We start from the raw sequence: 23,613 nt of genomic DNA, 5'->3' as shown, positions 1-23,613 counted from the left end.
AAGCAAGTCAGACAAAGACAAATATCATACGATATCACTTATATGGGGAATCTAAAAAATAATACAAATGAATTTATTGACAAAACAGAAACAGACTCACAGACATAGAAAACAAACTTATGGTTACCAAAGGGGAAAAGGAGGGGGGAAGGGGTAAATTAGGAGTATGGGCTTAACAGATACAAACTATGATACATAAAATAGATAAGCAACAAGGATTTGCTGCATAGCACAGGGAACTATATTCAATATCTTGTAATAACCTATAATGGAAAATAATCTGAAAATATATACAAATATATAACTGAATCACTTTGCTGTACACCTGAAACTAACATAATATTGTGTCAACTATACTTCAATAAAAAGAAAGCCTCACTTTCAACTGCCCCATTTTCCTCAACTCTGAAGAGTAAGTAACTTTATACTCTAAAATTGCATTCCAAAATTAGGGAGGGAAGCTTCTCTCGTTCAAGGAGAAGTCCCATGGTGTAATTTTCAGAGACTCCAAAGAGAAAGATCAGCAGAATGACAGAGGGTCCGCCTAGTGGGGCTCCTCTGGTGATTATCAGGAAATCCATTTCCTGTGTAAATCCCTGTTCCCCGCTCTGTGGGCATGGCCTGAGTACTGGTGCTTACCAGGGGACCGGCTGCAATGGAACATAGCCACTCTTGGACCCCATGAGGTTGCCATACCACTGCGGCCACGTCAGAGTGGCTGTTGAGGGTAGTGAGGGAGGGAGGGAGAAATGAGGTAGTAGAACCCTCACCCTCTGCCGGGAACAGGTCAGGTTTGTCGTCTTGTTTTTCTGTTTTCCCTTGGGATACCCTAGGGGCCTCCGTGGCAGCCCTGGCCTGTGCTTGTTCTGACGTCTCTCCATCTTCTCACTCCACCTTACATTAATGAATATAAAGTTTCAGCATCTGGAGGTCGGGAACCAAGTTGCCTTTGAGGGCTCAGGAATGGCACACTGATGATTAATATGCAAGCCTTGTTACTAGAGTGCAGGCTAGCCATCACTTCTGCTTTTAAGGTGGATGATTTACTGTCATCCACGTGTATACAATCTCATTGCCCTGCCCCACCCTGGGACTTGGAACCAGGCTCTTACCCCGGTGCTTCGAGATAGGAAGTGGCCTTACTCCCCAGCGCCTTACTTCCTGTTGCCCTGAGGAGGGGTGGGGCATGATATTCTGTCACCTCAACCCTTCCCTTCTGCCCTCTGCCCTCCTTCCAGGCAATCTATTAATGCTTTTCCTCTCCTATTCCCTTAATCACCCCCACTGGGCAGTCTGGTTCTCAAACCAGCTCCAAGGGCTGTTGGTTAAGGAAAGGAGAGGAGCCCTCCCTGGGAGCTTTGCTCCACCCACCCCCTCAGGGAGGTGGTCTGGGAGGCTGGGACGCCTCTCAGCCTCTCAGCTGCCTTCTCCGGGCGAGCCAGCCTGCTGACAATGGAGGCCCAACTCCCAGTGGGCGTCCTGCTGTAATCAAGACTGAGCTGCAGCAGTTGGCTGAGCTCCGCCCTGCCCAGTAGGGGCTGGCCTCTGACTTGGGGTACAGCTGCCTGGGCAGGTCAGGAACCTGCCCGGCCTGTTTCTCCTCTGCCGAGACAGTTGTGAGCCTCCGTCCTACCATCCTCTGACATTGGCGACAGGAACCAGGGCCCCAAGGAGTCCCTTCATTCCACAAATATTTACTAAGTGTCTGGGGCTGAGTAAAGAGTGGTGAACAAAACAGGCAGAAGCCCTGCCCTGTTACAATTTAGTGGGAAGGCAAATATTAAACAGATAGCTAACACTCTTCTACTTAGGTACCAGGTACTGTTCTAAGTACTTTACGTGATTTAGTCCATTTAATACTCAAAACTCTGTGAGGTAGTTAGTTACTATTACTCTTCCCAGTTTTCAGATAAGGTAACTGAAGCACAAACTAAGTGACTTGCCGGATGCCACACAGCTGGTCAGTGAGTTGCCCAGAAATCCAAGTCAGGCAGTCTGACCCCGAACTCACTCTTAAGACAGCCATGCTCTTGCTCTACTTCCTCTCATACCAGTAAACATATCATTACACAATGTGATGAGTGCCATAAAATAAAATAAAGGCTGCCTGCAAGAAAATGGGGCTATTTTTTTCTTCCTTCCACTTGCTCTTCTAGCCCACACCGCACAAAGCCTTTTCTAAATGGTTCCCATTTCATCCCTTTCTTAGCTGGCCGGAGAGAGAACATTCTCTCATCTCTAAGGTTGGAGTGCAGGAAGGCAGAGTTCCACCTGCATCCTTCGCCCTGGCCTGGTCTCCCTGAACAAACCGTGCCTGAAGGGTTTTATCTAATAATGGCCCTGATGCTTACACAGTCTAGACTGTCAGCTTCCCGAGGGAAGGCTGCTGAGAGCTGGCTCTGCAGACTGGGGGCGTCTCCCGAGTGTGCAGTGTGACACGGGCTTTTTGACCTTGGCCCTCTCTCCACATCGTGTGCGCCGGACTCGAGTGTGGAGCTTCACCAGAAAACTCGGTGGTCCAGACCCCTACACACTCCCAACACACACACACACACACTCGCACGCACGTTCTGAGCACTTGTAGGGTCCGCCCTGAGACAAGCCCACAGGTCGCGAACCTTTCAGCTCCCTCCGGGCGGCCCAGGGCTGAGACCACCCCCCACCTCCCCTTCGCTCTCCCGCGCGCTGGACCCAGCCCAGGCGGCTCCCTTGGGCGGGGCGGGGCCGGCGGCGGGAGGCCCCTCCCCGGGGGCGGGCCGGGGGCCGGGCGGGGGGGGGTGCTGGCGGGGCTGGGGGCGGGGCGGGCGGGCGGCGCGGGGGTGTCCCTCCCTCCCTCGCTCTCCCCGGTAAAGTCTCGCGGTGCTGCCGGGCTCAGCCCCGTCTCCTCCTCTTGCTCCCTCGGCCGGTCGGCGGTGACTGTGCACCGACGTCGGCGCGGGCTGCACCGCCGCGTCCGCCCGCCCGCCAGCATGGCCACCACCGCCACCTGCACCCGCTTCACCGACGACTACCAGCTCTTCGAGGAGCTCGGCAAGTACGGCTCGCCTGCCGCCCGCCGGGGCCCCCCCACCCTGCCCCAGCCGCCCGGGCGCTATGCGGCTCCTCGCCCCGCCCCCCGGCCCTGCACCAGCCGCTGCAGCGCCCCCTCGGCCCGCCCCACCCCCAGCCTTTCCCGCCAGCCGCCTCCGGGGGCCCCGTCGCCCCCAGCTCCCTGCCCCGCAGCGCCCTCCGAGCCCTGCAGCAGCTGCCCGGGCTGCTGGACCCCGCGCTGCCGCCGGGACTGCAGCCCCTGGAGCGCTCCTGGGCGCCCCCAGCCCCGCCCCTCCTGCAGCCTTCAGGCGCCCCCATCCCGACCCCACCTGCTCGCTGCCCCCTTCCCACTCAGTTCAGGAGCTCATTCAGCATCCCGTCCTATGTCCCACGCGCCTGGCACTCAGGACCCTCCCCGGCCCTGCAGCTCCAACCCCGCTGCGGTGCCCGGGTGTGGGGGGATGTTTGGTACCCGGCCCCGCCCCCGGCTAGTGCAGCTTCCAGGAACCCAGCCCCACTGCTGGGCAGTGCTGCAGCACCCCCGTCCCCTCCCCCCATCCCTGCAGCGGTCCCGAGAGTCGCGCGCCGCAGCCGCAGCATCCCCCTCCCCTCCGCACTGAGCAGGCCGCTGCAGCAGCCCCAGCCCCCCCACCCCCACCCGCGGCGGCGAGCCCGGCCACTGCAGCCCCCGCCCTGCCCGCCCCCCTAGATGTTTCCAGAGCTGGAGTGTAGAAGCTCCCGTGGGGGACTGGGCGGGGGGGGCCGCAGACGTAGAGGGAAATATCATGGGGAAGGGGAGCTGTTGATGTCTGAGACCCACAACTGGATCCTCTCTTTCCCTGCTGTCAGTTGAGCCAGGATGCAGTGGGATGAAGCCGGGTGAGGGGGATTTGAGCCTCACTTTCCCCACCTTCCCCCATGGTTGAGGGAGATTTCTCTCTCAGAGGATTATACCCTCTTTCTAATCTCTCCTCCTACCCACAACTATTCCTGCTGAGAAGAGGGCAGGGTCTCTTGCCTTCTCCGGGTCCTCTAGGCCGGGACTGCAGGGCTGTCTGTGAGATGCAGCAGGTGTGTGTTTTAAGCATCTGCCACCAGCTTGATGCACAGCCTGAGGTTAGGGCTGTTGCTTCGCCCAGAACTAGATGTGGGTGTGGGAGTAGGGTGGTCCTCCACCCACATCTGTTGAGTGTCCTGCAGAGGCCACATCCTTCTGCCCCATGTTGGATGGTGATGGGTACTACGCTGGTGTGTGTGTGTGATTTTGACTAAAGATCTAGCGCTGGGAGCATCACTGTCCTCAGACCTGAAGTGTGTTTGCTCCGTTTCCCAGTTCTTTCCCCCTTCTCCCTCCAGGGGTGCTTTCTCTGTGGTCCGCAGGTGTGTGAAGAAAACCTCCACGCAGGAGTATGCAGCAAAAATCATCAATACCAAGAAATTATCTGCCCGGGGTGAGTATTCCCCATCTTGGTCTCTCCCAAGGGTGCCTCCAAGGGCTATGGATTCTTCTGAAGATGCTCCAGGAGTTGGGGATTGTGCGTTTTAGCACTTGGAGAAGCGTTGGAATTTCAGGGTGGGTGGACTTTGAAACCAGGCAAGGAATTGTATGGGGAACAGGTAGAAAAGAATGAAGATGTAAGAGTTGTAGGTTGCTGCTGGGAGGAGTAGTCTGTGAAGGCTCAAAGGAGTTTGGTTTTTATGGAGGTGGAGGATATGGGGAGTGGTGGGTGGCTAGCTCTTCATTTGGGTCATTTGGAGTCTGTGTTTGGGGCAGTGGTAACCACTCCAGGGCTGTCCGAATCCCTGTGCCCCAGTGGGGACTTAAGATGAAAATGCAGTAAGTGAACAGCTCTGACAAATCCAGCCTCCCCCTGCCCAGCAGGCGGCAGAACAGACTCCCAAGGGAAGGGAATCTGTAAACATCAGGGGAGGCTGCTACTGTCGAGGGCTTCTCAGGAACAAATCCTGCCAGATGAACTTGATTGCTTTTTTGATCAAATTACAAAGTTGGTGGTGCAGCAACAGCAGATGCAGTCTGTCCTGGGTGGAGGCTGATGCCTCATGGTCTGGAAATCTCAATGGCCTGATTGGAGTGGAAGCAGCTTGGCCTCGGGATCTGAGAATTGTGAAGGCCCAGGCCTGAGGGCCTAACTTGTGAGATCCTTCCAAGTACCTGAGGCCAGGAGGGTCAGGCCCTGTCTCTCACACCTTGAACCTACACTCCCTGCACCTTGTATTGGGTGCTTGCCAAACTCACCTCATCTGATAGGTATAGACCCAACAATGTGTGAAGTGCTCTGTGAACAGGTGTGGTGACTATGGAGGTATGTAGATGGGTCAGGTCATCGAGAGCTGCAGGGTGTAGCACCAAGACAAAGGTTATGAGACTTATAGAAAGGAATTAAGACTAGGCAATAGGATGCGATAAATATATTAGGAGCCAGGACAGGATGCCCTGGAGAAGATGTGGGCCATGGCCAGTAATGACCTGGGCGTCTCTGGGGTAAGAGATGTAATAGATGTCCCTAAGCATTGGAGAAGCTATAAAATGACAGTGGGCTTCTATCATGTCAGTTATTCTGGGACCTGTTTAGCAGGGCTGTGTCTGCCTCCTGGCTGGAAGGGCCTCTCTCCATCCTCACAAGCAGGGATTGTCTTGCTGTCTCCCTCCCAGCCCCTGTCTCTTGCTGTTCCTCTACATTGGCTATTAAGTTGACTTATTTGTTTGTTTTCTTTCTCTCTGGGTACCTTGAGTTGGAGGCGATGGTTGCCATAGAGATATGTGGGCAGTCAGATGCCCTCCTTCCATGGGGAGGCGGGACAGTGTGGTGGGCTGGACTCTTTGGCAGACATCCTCTGGCCAAGGATGCAGGGCGCAGGCAGGGATGACGGTTTGAGAATGGATACCTCCCCGTGCCCACACAGCATAGCCCTGGTGCATCAGAAATGGGGCTGGTGTCTGGTGTCTCCAGTTAATGATGCAGTGCTTTGCTTTCCTCATCGCACCACTGTCCTCTGACCCAGGGATGAGGGAGGGAGGGAGAGAGAGAGACAGCTGGGAGCTGAACTCTGGGATGAGGATAGCTGGTGTGGTGACTTTGTGGAGCTGCCTGCCTTGGGCCATCATTTTCTACTCCTTCCCTACCCATCTGAACTTCCCTAACCGATGTGATCATGTCCCTTTCCAGTCCTCACCTTTTTTCAACTGTGTCCCATCTTTCCCAGCTGATATCTTTCTTTCCCTGCCCAAGTGGGATGAGGTTTCATTTCTCTTTGATTTTTTTTCTCCCCAAGAAGATTCTTGTGTAAGATCATATGCTTTAGGCAGCAACTCCCCCTCTCTCGAGATGGTTATGCCAAAACTGGGGCTCTGCTGCGTGGCCTGTGTGCCAGGTTAACTCTGGGACAGAGGTCTGGTCCTGGTTGATAGGCACAGATGCCAACAAGAGAGTTCAGGAATATGTAAGTGCCCGTACTGTTTGGAGGTTGAGAGTGGGAGGGTGTTGTCTTGGAGATGGAGGGAGCCATCCAGGGGCTGTGCTGTAGGTGTGGACGTGGGGGGTGTGAGCTCCTGGGGAGGGTTGGGCCAGTGCCCACTAGGCTGGTGCCCATGGGGTTAGGGAGTGAAGGCCGTGGCTTCCCTGAAGCCTCTCAGTTTACGCTGTATATTTTATAAAGGTGCAGCGGCTGGGGCTGGGTTTCACTCGTCGCTGTCTGTCTGTCTGGGGCTCCACAGGTGTTGGATTTCTGTGTCTGGGAATGTGGTGGGCCCACCAGGGTCATCCATGAGGGTCTGAAGGAGCTTGCTGTGTTTGCTGAGTCTCTCTGCCTGTTATCTTTCTTGTTTGTGATCCTCTGTGCTGCCGAGTGAAAAAGAGCGTATCGGGCTGGTTCTCCTTGGCATCCATGGTAAGGTGGCCCAGGAGGCGTGGGAAGAGATCACCTGGTCTTCTGGGGGGTCAGCTCTGGATGGGAATCCTTCTTTTGCTCTGTTGTTTCTTGTCATGGTGGCCTCGGGGGCCCACGGTGGTGGCTGTGCGACAAGACCAGGGATCCCTTGGGCACGAGGTCACGTGGCTGAGCCTTGAGCGCTGTTGTTGTCTGCGGGCCTGTCTACGTAGAGTCACTTGAAGTCACATAACGTCACTCCATTTGCTTTGGAACAGCAGTAGGTGTAGAGTTGGGGCTCTTAAGGGAGCCGGTGGTTCCAAGCTTAGCTCTCAGCTAGGCTGCAGGAGGCATTTAAAATAGGCTTGGATGCAGAGCTAGTGGGCCAGGTGATGGCAATGATAAGTCGTTATTTTAAGATTTAAGAGCACCCCCTCCCCCAGAAGCCTGAGCCCTTATGTCTTTTTTTATTTTTAAATCTTCATATTCTCTTCTTATCTTTATTCATATGCATATAGATTTTCACCTCATGGAGCATAACATTTTATATCCCACTCTCTTGCTTATATCCAAAGCATTTCCCATATTGCTACAGTTGAAGGGCAAATGGTCCTTTCTTTTCTCTACATAGTTCAGGATTTATCTTTGGAGCAGTTCACGTCATAAGAAACTTCTCTATTTGGACCATTTATCTGAATTCCAATTGCTTTCACTATGATGGGATACTTAGCCTTACTAAGAGGTGCTGTTGGTAACAATATTATGAAATCTGTTACAGCACTTGCTTTGCTTATTTATTTATTTAATCTGTATACCCCATGTGAAGAAATTTCTGTTGAAGCTAAATGCAAGCAAAAGCTTTCCCCTTCCCCAGGACCTGGGAGGGTAACGGTAAGGAACCATATCTGTTTCTTTCACTTTGGTGTGGGCGGGGCCGGATACATATTGATACAGCAAAGTGCCTGATACATATTGAGCCTCCTATACTTGTTGAGTGAATGGACTGTGTAACCAGCCTGGTTGCCTTTTGGCTTTGGCACTCAGGAAACTCATAGCCAAGTTGCTGGATCCCTTGTACCCTGGTGCTGGCTTGGGTTCCCCCTTTCTCATCCATGGAGCCAGGCTGTAGGCCTGACACAGCTGTAGGGGAGGACAGATGAGGTTAAAGACCTGTGCTTGGAGAATAAAGCAGGTGGGAGATATAGGAAGACAGTGCAGCTTATCATCTTCCTTCCGTGTCATAAACAGCCTTATAGGGCAATGTTGGGACTTCCTCTAAGCAGCAATTTTCAATTTTAGTGTTCAAGAGGATCACCTTGAAGACTGGTTAAAAATGCACATTCCTGGGCTCTATCCACAGAGATTCTGCTTCAGGAGGTCTAGGGTGTAGCCTCAGAATCTACATTTTTAACAAGTGCCTTAGTGAATTTCATGCAGGTAGACCCTGAGCCACACTTTTAATAAATGCTGTCTAAAATCAGCGACAGCTGTGACAGTTGCTGTTGCCATGATCTCTGAGATTTCCCAGACACACCTTAGCCCAGCCTTCTCCAGGTGGTGTCTTGGCCGGTATGTGGCCATCTGTGTACATGGGCTGTTCTGTGATTAGAGGCCTGCTTCTGAGCCCCCAGATTGGGGTGTCAGTTCATGTCCAAGGCTGTGGCAAGCTGAGTGGCTGGAGTTGTCGCATGTTGGCCACCAGAAGGGCAAAGACTGTCCCTTTCTGGGTCCAGCTGGCCGTGAGGAGTGAAATAGGATCCCCCTGGGTGGTGCCAGCTAAAAGTCTCCACCCCCTTAGTGGTTGGCCTGAGTAGCCCCCATGACATTTGTGTCCCCTGTGGTATCTCCAAGTGAGACTTTCCTGTTAAGGATGAAGAGAGAGGAGGGTGATACAGCAATGAGGGAGGGGCAGAAGAAAGAGAAATCTATGCAGCACGGGAACGCTGGGACTCTGGGACTTTAGGAAGCATTTAAGAAGATTAGATATTAGATCCCAAACCGTGCTTTCCTCCTGAGGATAAAACAGACCAATTTCTGTTGACAGAGAAATGGGCAACTTGTATATAAGTGAAGGAGCTCCTCTGACCCTTCTCCCTGGGTAGATGAGGAAGCAGCCTGGAGGCCCCTTCTTTGTGCTAAGGGCCAGTTTCATCACACAGTCATGCTTTGAGCTGTGTGACTTAGCTCGCACAACACTGGCCTGCCTCCCTGCCCTCCCACCCCTTCCCAGAGTGACTTGGGGTGCTGGCATCATAGGGTGGAGATGGAGGTTGGAAGGTGGCCCCATCCAAGGTGGCAGTAGGGGAAGCCCTGCTGCTTGCTTCTTCCTGCTGCTTGCTCTGGTCCCTTGTTAGGAGCTGTGCTCCAAGCTTTGAGGCTGTGCTGAAACCCTAGAGGTGAGTGGCTGACCCCATTCTCTGCTGAGGCTGGAGACAGGGAAGGGGAGGAGTGGGTGTGACAGGCTTCTGCCCCATCTCTGTGCTCGCTGCTCTCTGGACAGCCTTGGCGGGCTGACATGGGCCTGATCCCATGGGTGCCAAAAGGGTGGTGACAGGAAGAAATGGGCACTTTGCACCTTCTGAGTGCCTCTCGGCAGAGGCCCTTTGTCTTCTGCCCCTGGCCAGCCAGATCTGTCCCACAGCCAGTGGGGAAACCAAGACACAAAAGATTGGTTTGTTTTGAGATGTAGGCATGCCAGTGATTTTGCCAGTGCTCAGATCCCAGCATCCTTAAGCAGTATGGACTTCACTTACCCTTTGACTCTTCCCTTTAAAACACATATTCTGGATATTTAGTTCCTGTGATAAATCCTGATATATCACCCCCATACCTCTCCATCTAGGCCCAGAGCTCTAAGCCCAGTGGAGCAAATCCCTCCTTTCGGCTGGCTAGGTCTTGCTGTCATCTGTAACCACCTCTGTGGGTAGAGACCGCTCTATGATGGGGATATTTCCAGCCACTTCCCCCCAACACCACCTATACTTCCTGGGCTCTATCAGCAGCAGCAGCTTCCCATCTGCTCCCCTCTTTTCTCCTCCCTCTCTTTCCCCTCCCCCTGCTTGCTGCTGCCCTGGGAGGAGCTATTTTTAGGGGCTGCTTCCTGGGATGTTTTACTTGGGGCTGGTTACCATGAAGGAAATGTCACCAAAACAGTGGGCAAAGGCTGCAGGCACCCAGAGCCCTGCCAGGGGCATGGAGAACTCGGCAGCTGACCCTGTTCTGGCCCTTGAGAGTGTCCAGAGGCAGAGCTTTGCCTTCTTGGGGCTTGCTAGTGACCCCATGGGGATTTTCCCTGTCCAAGCTGGCTTGGGAGACTTTCACTATGGGGCATTTCTCGGTGCCTCCCTCCTTTTCCTCCTCAGTTAAAGCTTCTCTTGTCTTAAGATTCAGAGACCAAAGTAGGGCTCAGGTCTTTGTGTCACCCAGTTAAAACTGCTCAAGTTAGGACTGAAGAGAAGGGGGGGACACCAGGTTAAAGGACAGAGCCCCGGGGGTTCACGTGGGCACATTTCAGGCTCCGTCTCACTGTATTCACAGCCCTCAGCTAGTTCCCGGGTGTATGGGTGTGAAGGAATTAGAAGCTGTGGCCCCTGCTCTTACATGATACATGGACTTTGCTGTTAACTGGGGACTTTGCACCTTTAGAGTGAGATTCACAGAGGAATGGATGTGGCATCACAATGTCAGGGTAAGGTCAGTGAGACTGTGGCTTGGGATGCCCACTAGTCAGTGCCCAAGGCCAGGGACTGTTTATAAGCAGCTGCGGAATGTGGATTATGACACCAAATCCCTATGCTGCCTTTGTTTATACTCCTCGGAGCGATATCTACGGGGGGCCTGGAGGGGGGCACTTGGAAGAGCAACAAGAGGAGAGACCCACATTGAGCATCTGAACTCGATAGGCTCTGGGAAGCTTTTCCTAACCCATGTTGGGGCCACAGGCACAGAACTTTGAAATACCCTTTGAAAAGTCAAGGGTGTCATTGAGGTTGGAACCTGGGGAGAGTCCCCATAGCCAGAGCAGGGCTCTGTGTCCTTTCCCACTTACAGTGGGTTGTATGTTTAGGTGGCAGTAGGATCTTAGTTGAAGCTGGTGCTGGCATTCATGGTTTTAGAGAAATGTCACTAAATCAGCCAGCGTGTCTCTGCAGGGCTGTGGAGAATCTGGACGACCCTCCCTGGGCCCCGATCCTGTTGGGGAAGGAAAGTGAATTTGGAGTGGGCATCTCCCCTGGGGTCCTAAGGGAGAGGTGTTTCTAGGGCTCTGCCCCACCTTTGCCACGCACCATCTCCTCACTGTCTGCTTCCTCTTTTCTGCATCTGGTCACTCCTTGCTGCCCTTCTTGTCAAGGGTATTCGGCCTTTGTGGTGCCCTGAACCAAGTCTTGAAGCGCTTGGGCAGAAAGCGGGAGACGTGAGGCCTCCAGGGATCCTTGTGTCCCAGGGCCTGGCTCTGCCCTGGGTGGGCTATTAGGAAAGCCTGAAGCGGGATCTTGATAACGGCCGCTTCTGCTTTCTGCGCCTGTTGCCACCTCTGCTCTTGAGGGGAAATCCTTGCAGAGGGCTATGGTTGGAGCTGGGCTGAAGGCCGGCAGGGGTGGGTCTCTCCATGGCAGTAGCTCACAGGCAGGCAGGAAGTGGCCCTGTGCAAAAGCGGGAAGTGGCCGTTGTCAAACAGGAAGGGGGGGCTGGGCCGTGTGAGGGGGTGGGGATGAGCCCAGTTGAAAGGTGGGTGGGAAGAGGGTCAGCCTTGGAAGGTCTGGGCTGTTCCCTAGGAACGGCAAACTCAGTGGTCACTGGAAGGAGGGGGCGTCTCAAGGGAGAAGGCTGCCTTTGTGACAAGAGCACCGGCTGATGTTTAATCACCTTGGGATGCCAAGCCAGGACTGGACCTACCACTGTGGACCAGACCAGTTCAGTGGCCTTACCCCTTTTGGGGCTGGGGATGCGAGTTTACAGGACAGACCTTGCATCTGGAAAAGATGCTCTGCAAACCTTACTTGTTCCTCAAACACCACTGCTGCTGGGGTGGAGCCCTTTGCTTTTTCCCAGACATGGAGCAGCCCTGGAGGGGACAACAGGACCGGAAGTGAGGGGGGAAAGGGACAAGAGACGACAGCTGGAGAGGTGGGGTGCTGGCTGGCTGTGCGAGGAGTAAGGAGTCAGGGAGAGTGTGGTAAGCAGAAACCATACGGCTCATTGAGCAGAGCTTCGGGATGGCAGGGCGCCACAGCCAGCAAGGCTGAGGCCGAGGAAGACCAGGGATCCCACGGGCAGCAGCATTTCCTGGGCTGTCCTCTGTCTGATGAGCCCCTGTTGTTAACCTTCCCCTGTCGGCTCTAGACACAGGTGGGCCACCCCCAAACAGGAGGCTGTGATGGAGCCAGGTCGGAGGGCTCAGTTGCTGTGCTGTGGACCCCATGACTGCCCAGGCTGAGGGAGAGTGGGCCTGACTCTCGTGTCTCTGGTGATGGCCATGGGCACAAGCCCAGCCTGGGAGGTCTCGTCTGTCTTATCACTGGGCCTTTGGAAAGGAGGCTCTCCCTGTGTGCCAGGCACTGTGCTGAGCATTTACCCAAATACATCATTTAATCCATGAATATCGCTGCCTCCATTTTAGAAGTGAGGAAACTTTTTCCCAAGCTGTGTGCCTGGCTCACTCTCTCACCTCACCTCCTTCGGGTTCTAATCAAACGTCACCTCCTTGCTGAGGTGTTCCCTGACCACCTATTTTAAGTGTCCACTCTCCCACTTCCCTGCTTTATTTTTCTCCATCGCACTTACCACGACATCTAACATACCATCCAGTTGTTCCTGTCTGTCCCTTCCCCTCAGCTCCTCCAGGATATCAGCTTGATGAGGGTGGGGATTGTTACCTCTTTTGTTCACTGCCATATCCCCAGCCTCTGGAGCAGTGCCTGTCACATAGTAGGCCTCAGTAAATATTTTCTGAGTGAATGAATGAGGCTCAGATGGGTTTAATAACTCACCCAACATGGCAGCCCTGAGACTCAGTCTGGGGCTCTCTGACTCCAAAGCTGATGTGTTAATGGCCAGACTCCATGACTAAGGATCAGAGCAAGGACCCGAGGTTCAGAGGAGACACAGGCCTTGGGCAGAACATGGGGCTCAGCTCCTTGGAGTTAGGGTCGAACTAAGTGACTATCTAGGACCCTCTGGACCCTGGGCAGCTCCTTCAAGGAGCTGGAAGTGTGACTCTGTGTCTCTTCCCTTCTTACTCTGAGTCACTGATAATACGGGTGCCAGAGCACCCGTATTTTTAGTGCTGTTGCTGTTGTGGAACTGTAACTATTAGCCAGTAAGAGTCTTAAGGGAGGAGATAAACATTAATCTTCTGGGCCTTCTCCTCAGCTGCCACCTCCGCATCGCAAGATACTGTTCTCCCGCACTTGCCCGGGCAGCCAAGCCCGAGAGTTGTGGGTTGGAGGGTGTGAGGTGAGTGGTCAGAGAGAGGGCTGGTAGGTCTTCAGCTTTAGGGTGACTAGCTTGGTACTGCCATCCCACGTCCAGGGATGGAAGGAAGGTGGGGTTGCCCTGACATCCTCTGGCCAGATCTGGAAGATCTGGAAGAAGCAAGGCCCCCTGCAGGGGGGGAAGGGGGACTAGGCAGGGCTAGTGTTGCTTCCTCAACTGCCTACCTTCTGAAGGTCCCTGGCCCTGAGGGATCCCAGGCAATGTGGGGTTACCTGGAGTTCTCCTGGCTGCATCCTGGTCAGTGGTCATACTGAACTCGAGGATGGGAAGGAAGGCCTGACCCAGATCTTTGGACAGCTGGGATGGATTAGCTGGGCAGCAGGAACTAATCTCTGCCTGTCCCCACGTCCTTCTTCCACAAAGCAGAGCTGTCCCTAGAGGGAAAGTTTAGGACAAAGCTGAGGGTGGTTGGTGAAACAGTAAATGTGAATTCCTTCTCATCTATAATCCGTACATTATCTCAGGCAGGCCTGGGCTTGAAATCACAGTTCTATCCCTTTCCTGCTGTAGGATCTCAGGCAAGTTATTTAACTTCTCTGGGCCTGTTTTATCATCTGTGAAATGGGATAATCAATGCACCTGCCTGGTAAGATGGTTGTGAGGGTCATGGGAGGCTTTACAGAGGCTCTTTGCTATTTAGGTAGAGGTGGATGGGCGGAAGCCCCTACCAAGGGAGGTGGGAATTGTTGGCAGCAATGGATGGGAAGGTACCTGCCTGGACCTGGGGAAGTTGAGGTGAACCGGACTATGCCCCCCAAAGCCTGGAGTCTTTACTTAATACTCTCACTTTTCTTTATCTTGTCATCACATCATAGCAATGAGAAAGAGGGCTCTAGGCTCAGACCACCTGTATCCACTGCCTGTCTGTGGGACCTTGGCCAGGTTACTTGAACCTTTTAAGCCTCAGTTTCCTCCTTTACAGTGTAGTGGAAGTAATCAGATCCTCCACTTCACGGGGTTTCTGTGAGGATGAAATAAGATACTCCGTGCCTCTGCCTGGCATATAGTAAATGCTTCATAAATAATAGTTTTTACTACTACTGTCAATGTTATTGACAAACCGTTATTAAGCCTCTGATATTGAAGGAACTCTAGGAAGCATCACGCAGAGAGGACCCACCCTTTGAAAAGCTTGTGACCGAAAGATTTAATGTGTGATTTAATGTGTGATGTGAGAATTATAAGAGGTGCTGTGGGAGATGGGGGTGGGTCATGGGGAGAGAAGTCACAGACTACCATGAGGAACAGGGAAGACTCTGTGAAGCAGGTGACTTTGGCAGGATTCCAGCAAGTAGAGCTGGGGGGTAGGGTGGGCAGGGCTTCTAGGCCACCTTGCTTTGAGTAGTAGCAGCCTCTCTTTCTACTTCCTGGAGCTCTGCCTTCCCGGGGAAGGAACTGACCAAACACAGCTTGCTTAGATTTGTGGGCTCTTGGATTCTGGTCATTTCACCAAAGCAGAGTAACCCCAGAGCCTGCGTGCCAAGAGGTCAGAGCTCCCAGCAGTGGACAGCCAAGAGGATCCTGGGGAGAAGCAGGATTTCTGCAAAACAGGCATCATAATACTACCAACCTCATAGCATTGTTATGAGACTAAATTAAAATATGTATCTGCCTGGTGTAGAAGTAAGCTCTCAATAAATGTTAGCTAGTATTATTATTATTTTCAAATCATCACCATCTTCATTGTCAGCATCATTATGTTGCAGGGTTGCCATGAAGACTGTATTAGAGAATGTACGCAGCACTCCTAGCACAATATCTGGTCTTGTAGTAGGTGTTCAATAAAACTTAGCCATTATTATTAGTATTTCCAACAAGGAAGAGATTCTGGACACACTGGCCCAGTGAAATCCCTGCTGTGGTGGAAAGAGCACTACAGTTTTAGTTAAAGACCTGGCTTCATATCCTGGCTCTGCCACTCACTAACTTGGGAAGCTTTCCTAAGGCACTTCATCAGGAAAAGGTTGTCATTAATACCTGTCTCCAGAATTGCCGTGACGTGATGTATTAATTCAGCAAATTGTAAAAAGGGCATAGTTGGTGCCTAAGAATTGAAAGCATATGAATAGCCAGGCGGCCACAAATAGAGTGGGTGTTTGATGGCTTTTGTTTTCTCTCTTCTGCTCTTAGATCACCAGAAACTAGAACGTGAGGCCCGGATATGCCGACTTTTGAAGCATCCAAACATTGGTAAGTGCCCTTACATAGGGCATTTCTTGGGCATTTTGTGGAAGTTGGAGAGAACAGAAATCCACTGTTTTTGTGTAGGGAACCACTTCTGTCCCTGGGCCTTTGCCTGGTGTCATTTTTTGCCCAAACAGGATAGCAGCCATGTATTGCTCAGAATTCTGGGGTGTTCTAGTTCAGAGACCTGAGTGTCTGCATCCCTGTGGTGCCATCTCAGGGCTGGGAGTGAGGTATCAGAATATGTTTCAGACTCGCTTTCTTCCCCTCTCCTTCCGTCTTTGGGCTGAGGTCCAGGTCCTCGGCGTGTGAGGCTCTGGGCTAGTAGCCTGCCAGCATCCCTCACCAGGGGCCTTCCATGGCCGTCATAAAAGGGTCCGGATTTTGTTTCTGGACTTGAAAAAGTTTTGTTCCTGTTGCGGTGTCGTGCACACTCTGGGGGTTTCCATGGTGCTCCCGTTTGTATTCCCCGGAGCCGGGAAAGCAAGCTGCCCACCCGCCTGGCTTCTCTGAAGATGGGATGGCAGGAGCCCCTTGGATGGTGAAGGAGAAAAATAAGAGGATTTCTCCCTGCTCCCACCCTGACATGGGGGACAGGAGCACATTGTTGGTTGTTGTAAAGCCGAGGAGGTTTGCCTGCCACAACCCACTCCGGCTCCATTTTACATTGTTCAGCTGAAGTAGTCTTTGCCAAAAACGCTGGCCCCAATTCGGTGCTTCTTGCAGAGGGAACAGAAACTGGGCTGGCTGCAGTGTCTGAGCAGAAGCCCTGGGCTTGACTTGAGGCAGAGCAGGGAGCATCTCCTAGGTTTTCCCTGAAAGCTGTGATCATCACAAAGGACAACACGTTTTCCGCGCTCCTCAGGCACGGCCTCAATATCGGGGCTCCCACAGTGCCCTGGAGGCCTCCCACTCCGCTGGGTTGGCAGCTGGGGCTGTAAGGCGACTTGCCGAAGCTCGATGCTTCCTCCAGAGCTACTCAGCCTCCGGCTTTCCAGATCTCGGGCTGGAATGCTCACCGGGAGCTCTTAACGTAGGAGAGTGAGGTCGTACTCCAGCCCAAGGGGAGAGGAGCTGTGAGGTAACCAGAACTGCAACCATGCAGGGCTTTATAGATGGCAATCAGCAGCTTGGATTACACCCGAAGCAGATTGGCATAGCTGGTGCTCAGCTCTGCCTGGTGCAGTCTTCCACGGAGCCAGCACTTCTCAGCCCACAAGTCCTGGGTTTGGAACTACCGGAGCTCTCTGAAGTTAGACCCTCACCTGCAAACAGAATGGTGGGGACCAAAGTGTTGCCTTAGGTAGAAGAGAAATGATGAGAGGAGCAGCTAAAACAGCAGGCACAAACTCAGGCGTGTTTTGTTTGGCCGGCTCAGTGGTTTAAAAATATTTTTATTGTTCGCCAGTATTTTAAAACGAGATTTCACACTTTGAAAAAAATTCTGTTTCCCAATCTTTCAAATCAGAAGGTTTGGCTCTGCTGAGCCCACATCCATTATGTGGCCGGAATCAGCTGGGGCTGGGCAGTGGCTGCCCCTTCAGCCCGCTGGCCACTGTTTTTGCTGTTATCTCACATTTGTACTGCCTACCTGGTCCCTCTAGGCTTTGTGAGCTTGTGACCTCTGACCTAGCAGTTCCAGAGCAGGAGGAAAAAAGAACGTGGGTGACTAAAGCCATCCATGAGCACAGAAGCATTTTGGTGTTCCAGTCCCAGGTCTCAGGGTCTGCGGACGGCAACTTCCTTTCTTTATGTCCCAGGTGACCAACTTGTAGAGCAATGATGAATTGTCCTCCTGGAGGGAGGAGAACAAGGGGTGGGGTAGATGATGCAGGAGGCAGAACCATGTCTGCGTTACCTGCGACACGGGCATGGTTGACCACAGCAGGGTTAGGGTAGGATGAAGACAGTCGAGAATCAACCGGCAAGTACAAAACTGGGATTCTAGCTGAATAATGCCCGAGCCTTCTTTTTATGTTTTCTTTTAAATTAGATATATACTTTTTGACCTTTTAGACTTTACTTGGTTTGGTAGCGCCCCCCCCGCTTTTTTTTCTTTTTAACCACCTGCCCCAGCTCAGAATTAAGGCAGATGGAGTGACCATGTACCCCAGCCATCTGCTCTGTTCGGGAGGGAGCAGGACCCAGGGAAGGCCAGGCAAGGCACACTCCCTTTGTCAGCGTCTGATCTCCTAGAACTGTGCTTCCGTTTCACGACTGCTCCCAGATCCTGGGCGTGTTGGTCTGAGGCCCTGTTTTGGGGTCAAGAGCAGGGGGAGGGAAGGGTGAGTCAGGACCGTGTCCTGGCAGAGCGGGCTAGCCAGGCTATCTGGCGTCCAGTGGGAACCAGGACTCCTGGAGATATGGGGGAGCTGCAGGTCCAGGAGGTGGGGTTGCCATGGAGCCTGACCTGGCTTGTGGCAGAAGAGGAGGCAGTTTGGTCCCCTTAATTCAGTATTCATCTCCTCTCTCCGCTGCTCCATCCTTCAGAGCTGTGGCCCTTTTGGCTCTAGCCTCTAACTCCGTCCCTCAGGGATACAAGAGGACCAGCCCAAGAGTGGTGCAGAACTGAGGAAGCTGAGAGCAGAGAGCATATGGTCCACCTCTGGTTATTGTCAGACCCTTAGGCACTTGAATTCAGAAGGGTATTTGGTACAAGGAGCCAGGCACCCCCAGTTTTTTTCCCTGATAGATATTCTGCTCCAGGAGTTGAAAGCCTGTTGGAAGAGTGAACCCTAACGTAAACCATGGACTCTGGGCGATAATGATATGTCAGTGTAGGCTCATCAGCTGTAGCAAATGCACTGCTCCGGTGGGGATGTTGATGTTGGGGGACGCTGTGCGTGTGTGGGGACAGGGGGTAGGTGGGAGCTCTCTGTACTTTACTCTCAGTTTTGCTATGAACCCAAAATCGCTCTAAAAGGTAAAGTCTGTTTTTTTTTTTGAAGCCTGTTGGTTCTGAGGCATCCTGCAGGACCTGAAACAGCCCTGGGAGAGTGGCCGGAGGCATGGAGTTGAGAGGAGGAAACGGCAGTAGTGCTAATCATCTAAAGTCTGAGTGAAGTGTCTTCTACCTGTGCTCTGCTTGCTCTCTGCTCTAAATTCCTCTAATGAATAGACTCTGTCTTCCTTCGTGCTGAGCTGCCCCAGCAGTTTCATCACAGTCTAGCATTGTGGTTTAGAGCAGCACTTCTCAAACTTTCATGTGCTCGTGAATCACTTAGGGATTGTGTTAAAATTCAGATTCTGATTCAGTAGGTCTGGGGTGGACCTGAGCTTCCTTACATCTCCTGCTGATGCTCACGCTGCTGATCCATGGACTGCACGTGGAGAAGCAAAGGTCTGTGGCTTTAGAGTCAAGTCCTCTAGGTTTGAATCTGGGATTTGCTGGTTAGCTGTGACCTCGGCACATGGTTTCACCCCCCTGTGCCTCCGTTTTGTCACCTGTGCCTCTACGTGGAGTTGTTTTGAAAAGGTTCAGTAAGCAAAGGAGGCCTAGGAAATAAGTGGAAATGATGAAAATGGAGATTCCAACTCCCAGAAGTGACCCCTCCTAGACTCCCAGACCCAAATCAGTTCGCAAGTTATTCAAGCCTGGCTGCGTTTTACCTTGGGCCCAGGGTCCATACAGCTAATAGTAAGTGTAGCAAAAGCGGTTGTAAAGAAAGAGAAGGAAGCATTGGATCATAACTGAGCAGCTCCCAAATCCCTGCCCACCCGCTTCTGGAGGACAGCGTTCATCCCTCACCAGCCCATGGGATGACAGGACCTCCTTCCCACTGGGTTATTTCCATGGACATGAACGGTGATACTTTGTCAGTGCTTTTTTGACCAAAGTTTGTTAGTTAAAATGTGGCATACTGTTGGTGGCTTTTAAAGAATTGGAAACAGCCACAAAATTTGGGTTGTGGCTTTGTCAGTACTTGAAGGTATGAGACATCGAGGATTTTTTTTGGCCTGTTCTTCCTTCCACAGTTTGTAAAGAACAATAATTAGGTTTATCACTGTAATGCAGTAACTGCTTCATACTCCTTTTCCAGATCTTCCTGTCTAGAGTTGGTCTGGTCCTCCTTGGCTTTCGTACCCTCTCATGACTGTGGAATGGCCTGGGTGTTGGATTGGTTTTTTCCCCATGCATCCATAGCATCCTTTACTTCTCCCTGACAGCCCTCAGCACAGTACCGCTTGGTTACGCATTTGTGCAAGTGCTTCTTTAAAGCCCGTCTTCCCCGATCCCCCAGAGGCTGCGCGGTGGCAGAGCTGGGTTTCCCTTGTTCACAGCTGTGTCCGTGGCATGTACAGTCACGCCTGCTTCAGGGAGGTGCTGAATGGACACTGCTGAGTGAATCAGAATGGCCAGGGCTAGTGGGGACAGGTTGGAGCTCCTTTGCCTAAGAGGATGGAGAAAGTGACTCCCTGGCAGGCAGTTCCACAAAATCAGGGATCTTGCTGTCAGTTTGCCTTGTCCTCAAGTCTCAGCTCTGCCTCTCAGTATAACTTTGGGTGAGTTTCTTTTGGAGCCACCGTTTCCTGTCCTGTTAGATGGAGGTGATAGAAGTACCTACCCGACAGAGCTAACGCAAGGGTTCAGTCAAATAACACGTGTAAAAGCACTTGGCACAATGCCGAGCACATTGAAACAGCTCAGCTACGAGTTAGGTATTGTAATTTGGATCATTAATATCAAGAATCTGCTAGGTTGGCAGTTAGAGTGCTGTGTTCAAGTTTCTTGTCTTGTTCTCAGTCCTGTGTTAATTTTCTTTACAAATGGAAACAAAAAGATAGCAGTCTTGCTCAGCGATGGAGCCTTCCACACCTGTCCCTCCTCGTCTTGGTTGTTGCCATGCTCTGAGACACACATCAAAGCCATTCTCTGGGTTGGGTGGCCTGGGAGGATTAGTCTTCCTTTGCTGCTCTGCTCTTCTGATTCCCCTCCCAGCTTCCTCCCACCTGGGCTCCGTGTGTGGCCTTTCTGGAGAAGGGCGAGTTCCAGTGACTCCCTGTCTGGGCAGAGGCATGGGTGCCTGCCCTTTTTGCCCTGTTCTCAGCCCTGCTGTGCTGGGTTCGGGGGCGTGGGTCTGGGGGCAGGGATCCTGGGGAGGCAGGGCCAGGCGGCAGGACTCCCCGGGGAGTGGCTGTTAGCATCGTACCTGCTGCCCTGTCAGTGCATCATCCTGCTGCTGTTGGTCACCTCCCTAATGAAGCTGGTCTTTAGCTTCTGGGACAGCTGATTTCCAGGGGATTATTTGTATTACACACTTTAATGCTTTTTAGTAGCAAATTTTTAATTAAATGGAAAGTCCTCTTGGAAGCAAGGGAGCAGCAGCTGCAGCAGGACTCAGCATGAGACACCAACTCCTGCCAGAGACCCACAAGTGAGGAGGGAGGGTGGCAGGGCTTTGGGGGAGCTCGCTTGAGCGTGCCTGGCTCAGTTAGGGTGGAAGGGAGGCAGGGGTTTGGCTATGGCTCCTTCCTTATGTCCCCCACAGGCCTAGAGAAGTATGAGCTTATGTGCCCGAGTATAGGAGAGAATCATTTGAGGAGGAAGGGTTTTAGAAGTACCACCTGCCTTTGATCCCATTGGTAAATTGCAGAAATACTGAGTTCTGGGGGAATTTTGGGGTGAGTAACCAGATCAGATCTAATAAGGTTGGCAATATGAAGTATAAACAATTGTCAGGCCCTGGTTCTAGCCCTGGCAGGCCCGAGTCCTCATTTGTCAAGTGAGGAAAACCACAGGGCTCTAGTGATGGCTGAGTGCCTGTATTTTACATTCGGCTGATCTTGCTTTGGTGGGAAGGGTACGTAGGAAAGTGCCTCAGCCCTGATGAAACGCTCTCACACTGGAAACGGTAGTTGTCATTTGAGCTGGTTGGGGCCGGACATGGAAGAGACACTGTGATTTCTTTGTATCCAAGAACTTCGCTGGTTGGTTTGGTGTCAGGCCATTCTTGAAGTGCTCTGCAAGGTGCTCCTGGAACTGCTGAGGGATGGAGTGAAGGTCAAACAGAAGAAGCCCTTTGGAACATAGGCTCCCCATCAAGAGAGTGCAGGTGAGGGAAGGGACAGGAGCAGCTAGGATGGTTGGCCAAAACAAAGTTGTGTTTGCAGTAGAATGATGCTCAGGGGTTGGCATTTAACCCCGAGGTGGCTTTGTGGGCACAGGCTTGAAGAGGAGACCTCAGAAGACATTAGGTTGAGCTTTTGCCCACGAGCTCTGGAGGTGGGGAGTGGGAAGGGATTCTGCTCGCCAGCCTTTTCTTGCAGCCTTCACTGCAGCTCCATGCAGTAGCCTCTCGGAGCCGTCTTTGATGCTGTTGTAGGCACATTCGTGAGTGGTTTCTCTCCGGTCTCCATTGCTTTGTTGCCGGGGTGTGTGGGCTACTCCACATTTCTTATAGGAAACAGTGATATGGACCAGTCTTTGGAGTCAGAAAGAGCTGGGTTCACATTTGGACCCACTACATCTTTGGCCTTTGGCAAGATACTGTATGTCCCTGAGCGTCCAGTGTCCTCATCTGTGGAATGGGAGTAATACTTATCTCGGGGTGGTCATCAGGAATAATAAACTCTTTGAAGGCCAGTACTGTGTCCTTCCTAAATCCCGCCATCTACCACAGGGTCCAACACCCAGTAGTCACTCAGTAAATGCTTGTAGCGTAAGTAATGTACGCAAAGAGCCTAATACAAGGCCTGGCACGTAGTGAGCACTTAATAAATGGTTATTGTTGTCGTCGCCTGAATCTGTGTGTTGCCTCCCGTGCTCACCATCCGTCATCCTCCCTCCACGCGCCTCCCTGCTGGGCTCTGCCTTTCCCACTTCTTCCCCTCCCTCTAATTCTTCTGTTCCCATCTACTCCAGGCTCTCAGGCTCTCCCATCTTGTCATTCTCTGTCCCCCTGCAGTCTGTGTCTCTCGGTGCTGCTCGCTTTGCGTTGCACCCTCACGTGTCATATCCCAGGACTACCTTCTCTGGGACGAGCCCCCTCTGGGAAGAAGGTTCTTGCTTTTCTCCGTCCTATCTTACTTCTTAGCCACAAAGCTTCTGTCTCTCGCCTACACTGTAGGCAGTCTGAGGTGGCGACCAGAGCGCTGGACCTGGGGTCTGGTCGTCTCTGCTTTGTGGCCATGTTGCCTTGGACCGGGGCTGCTGGGCGTCTGCCCATTCTCAGGAGAGAGCCTGTGGGGCTGACAGGACGGGGCAGGGCTGGGGTGGCCAAGGAGGAGAGGAGTAGGATTTCCAGGTTTTCTCTCTGTTAATCTCTGTCCCCATCTCCTCTCTTGCAGTACGCCTCCATGACAGTATTTCTGAAGAAGGGTTTCACTACCTCGTGTTTGACCTGTAAGTGCCGCTTTCTGAGGGTGTGGGGGCCTTTCCCTCCAGCCGGCTCAAGAGGAAGGCTTGGAAAAAAGGCCTAAACTGGGTCTTCAGCCTCTGCCGAGGGTCCCCCTCCTTTGCCCATGGAGAGGGGTTTGATTTTGAACTTCCTCTGGTAATGGGCAGGTTGCCGAGGGTCTCCTTGCTCACTCCGTATCTCCCCCGGGCTCTGAACCCCGGGATGGCATTGCTCTTGCATTTCTGTTCAGCAGCACACCTTGTGCAGATGCTTTTTTCTTGTTTCTTGGTGTGTTGTCCTTAGTGGAGAAATAGAACATAGGTCTTTGCATGACCTTAAAAATTCTGGGAAATTGAAGGTACCTTTTATTAGTCATAAACTAGGCTCCCATTGGTCTCTCCTCCACTTTGGTTACGGTTTAATTTCTTAAAAGTGGCTCTTCACCTCCTAGAAATGCCTCTTTGGTATTTTCCGGGTTGGGTCTCTGTGTCCTTGGTCTCATTATTCTTCAACTTCAGTGGTAGGTCTGTCATTCTTGGGCAGCTTTATCTTCGTATTCAGATTGGTCTCAAATAAAGCTATGACTGTTTGAGTAGGTTGATTATTTTCTCTTAGATGCCTGTATATTCATCTTTACCAGAGTATTAGCTAATCTATAGGTTACAGAAACAGAAATGTG

At 52.3% G+C, this 23,613-nt stretch overlaps 1 protein-coding gene across 32 annotated transcripts in view; it reads left to right on the top strand.

The window, feature by feature from the left end:
• Positions 1-2,834: 2,834 nt before the first annotated feature.
• Positions 2,835-23,613, top strand: part of CAMK2G (calcium/calmodulin dependent protein kinase II gamma) — a 54,307-nt gene continuing 33,528 nt past the window's right edge. For 10 of the 32 annotated variants that reach the window (XM_033434079.2, XM_033434076.2, XM_033434073.2 and 7 more), the window contains exons 1-4: positions 2,842-3,034; positions 4,387-4,481; positions 15,544-15,603; positions 22,885-22,939. In XM_033434079.2, the coding sequence (XP_033289970.1) occupies positions 2,970-3,034; positions 4,387-4,481; positions 15,544-15,603; positions 22,885-22,939 (275 nt within the window). In that variant the 5' untranslated portion in view covers positions 2,842-2,969. Of the gene's footprint in view, positions 3,035-4,386; positions 4,482-15,543; positions 15,604-22,884; positions 22,940-23,613 lie in introns of all 32 variants that reach the window. The other 22 variants (XM_049697360.1, XM_033434075.2, XM_033434070.2 and 19 more) reach the window with 8 other exon arrangements.

The sequence above is a fragment of the Orcinus orca genome, chromosome 14, assembly GCF_937001465.1.
Source record: "Orcinus orca chromosome 14, mOrcOrc1.1, whole genome shotgun sequence".
Classification (NCBI taxonomy): Eukaryota; Metazoa; Chordata; class Mammalia; order Artiodactyla; family Delphinidae; genus Orcinus; species Orcinus orca.
The sequence above is the reverse complement of the archived record's forward strand: the minus strand, read 5'-3'. Positions and strand labels throughout refer to the sequence as shown.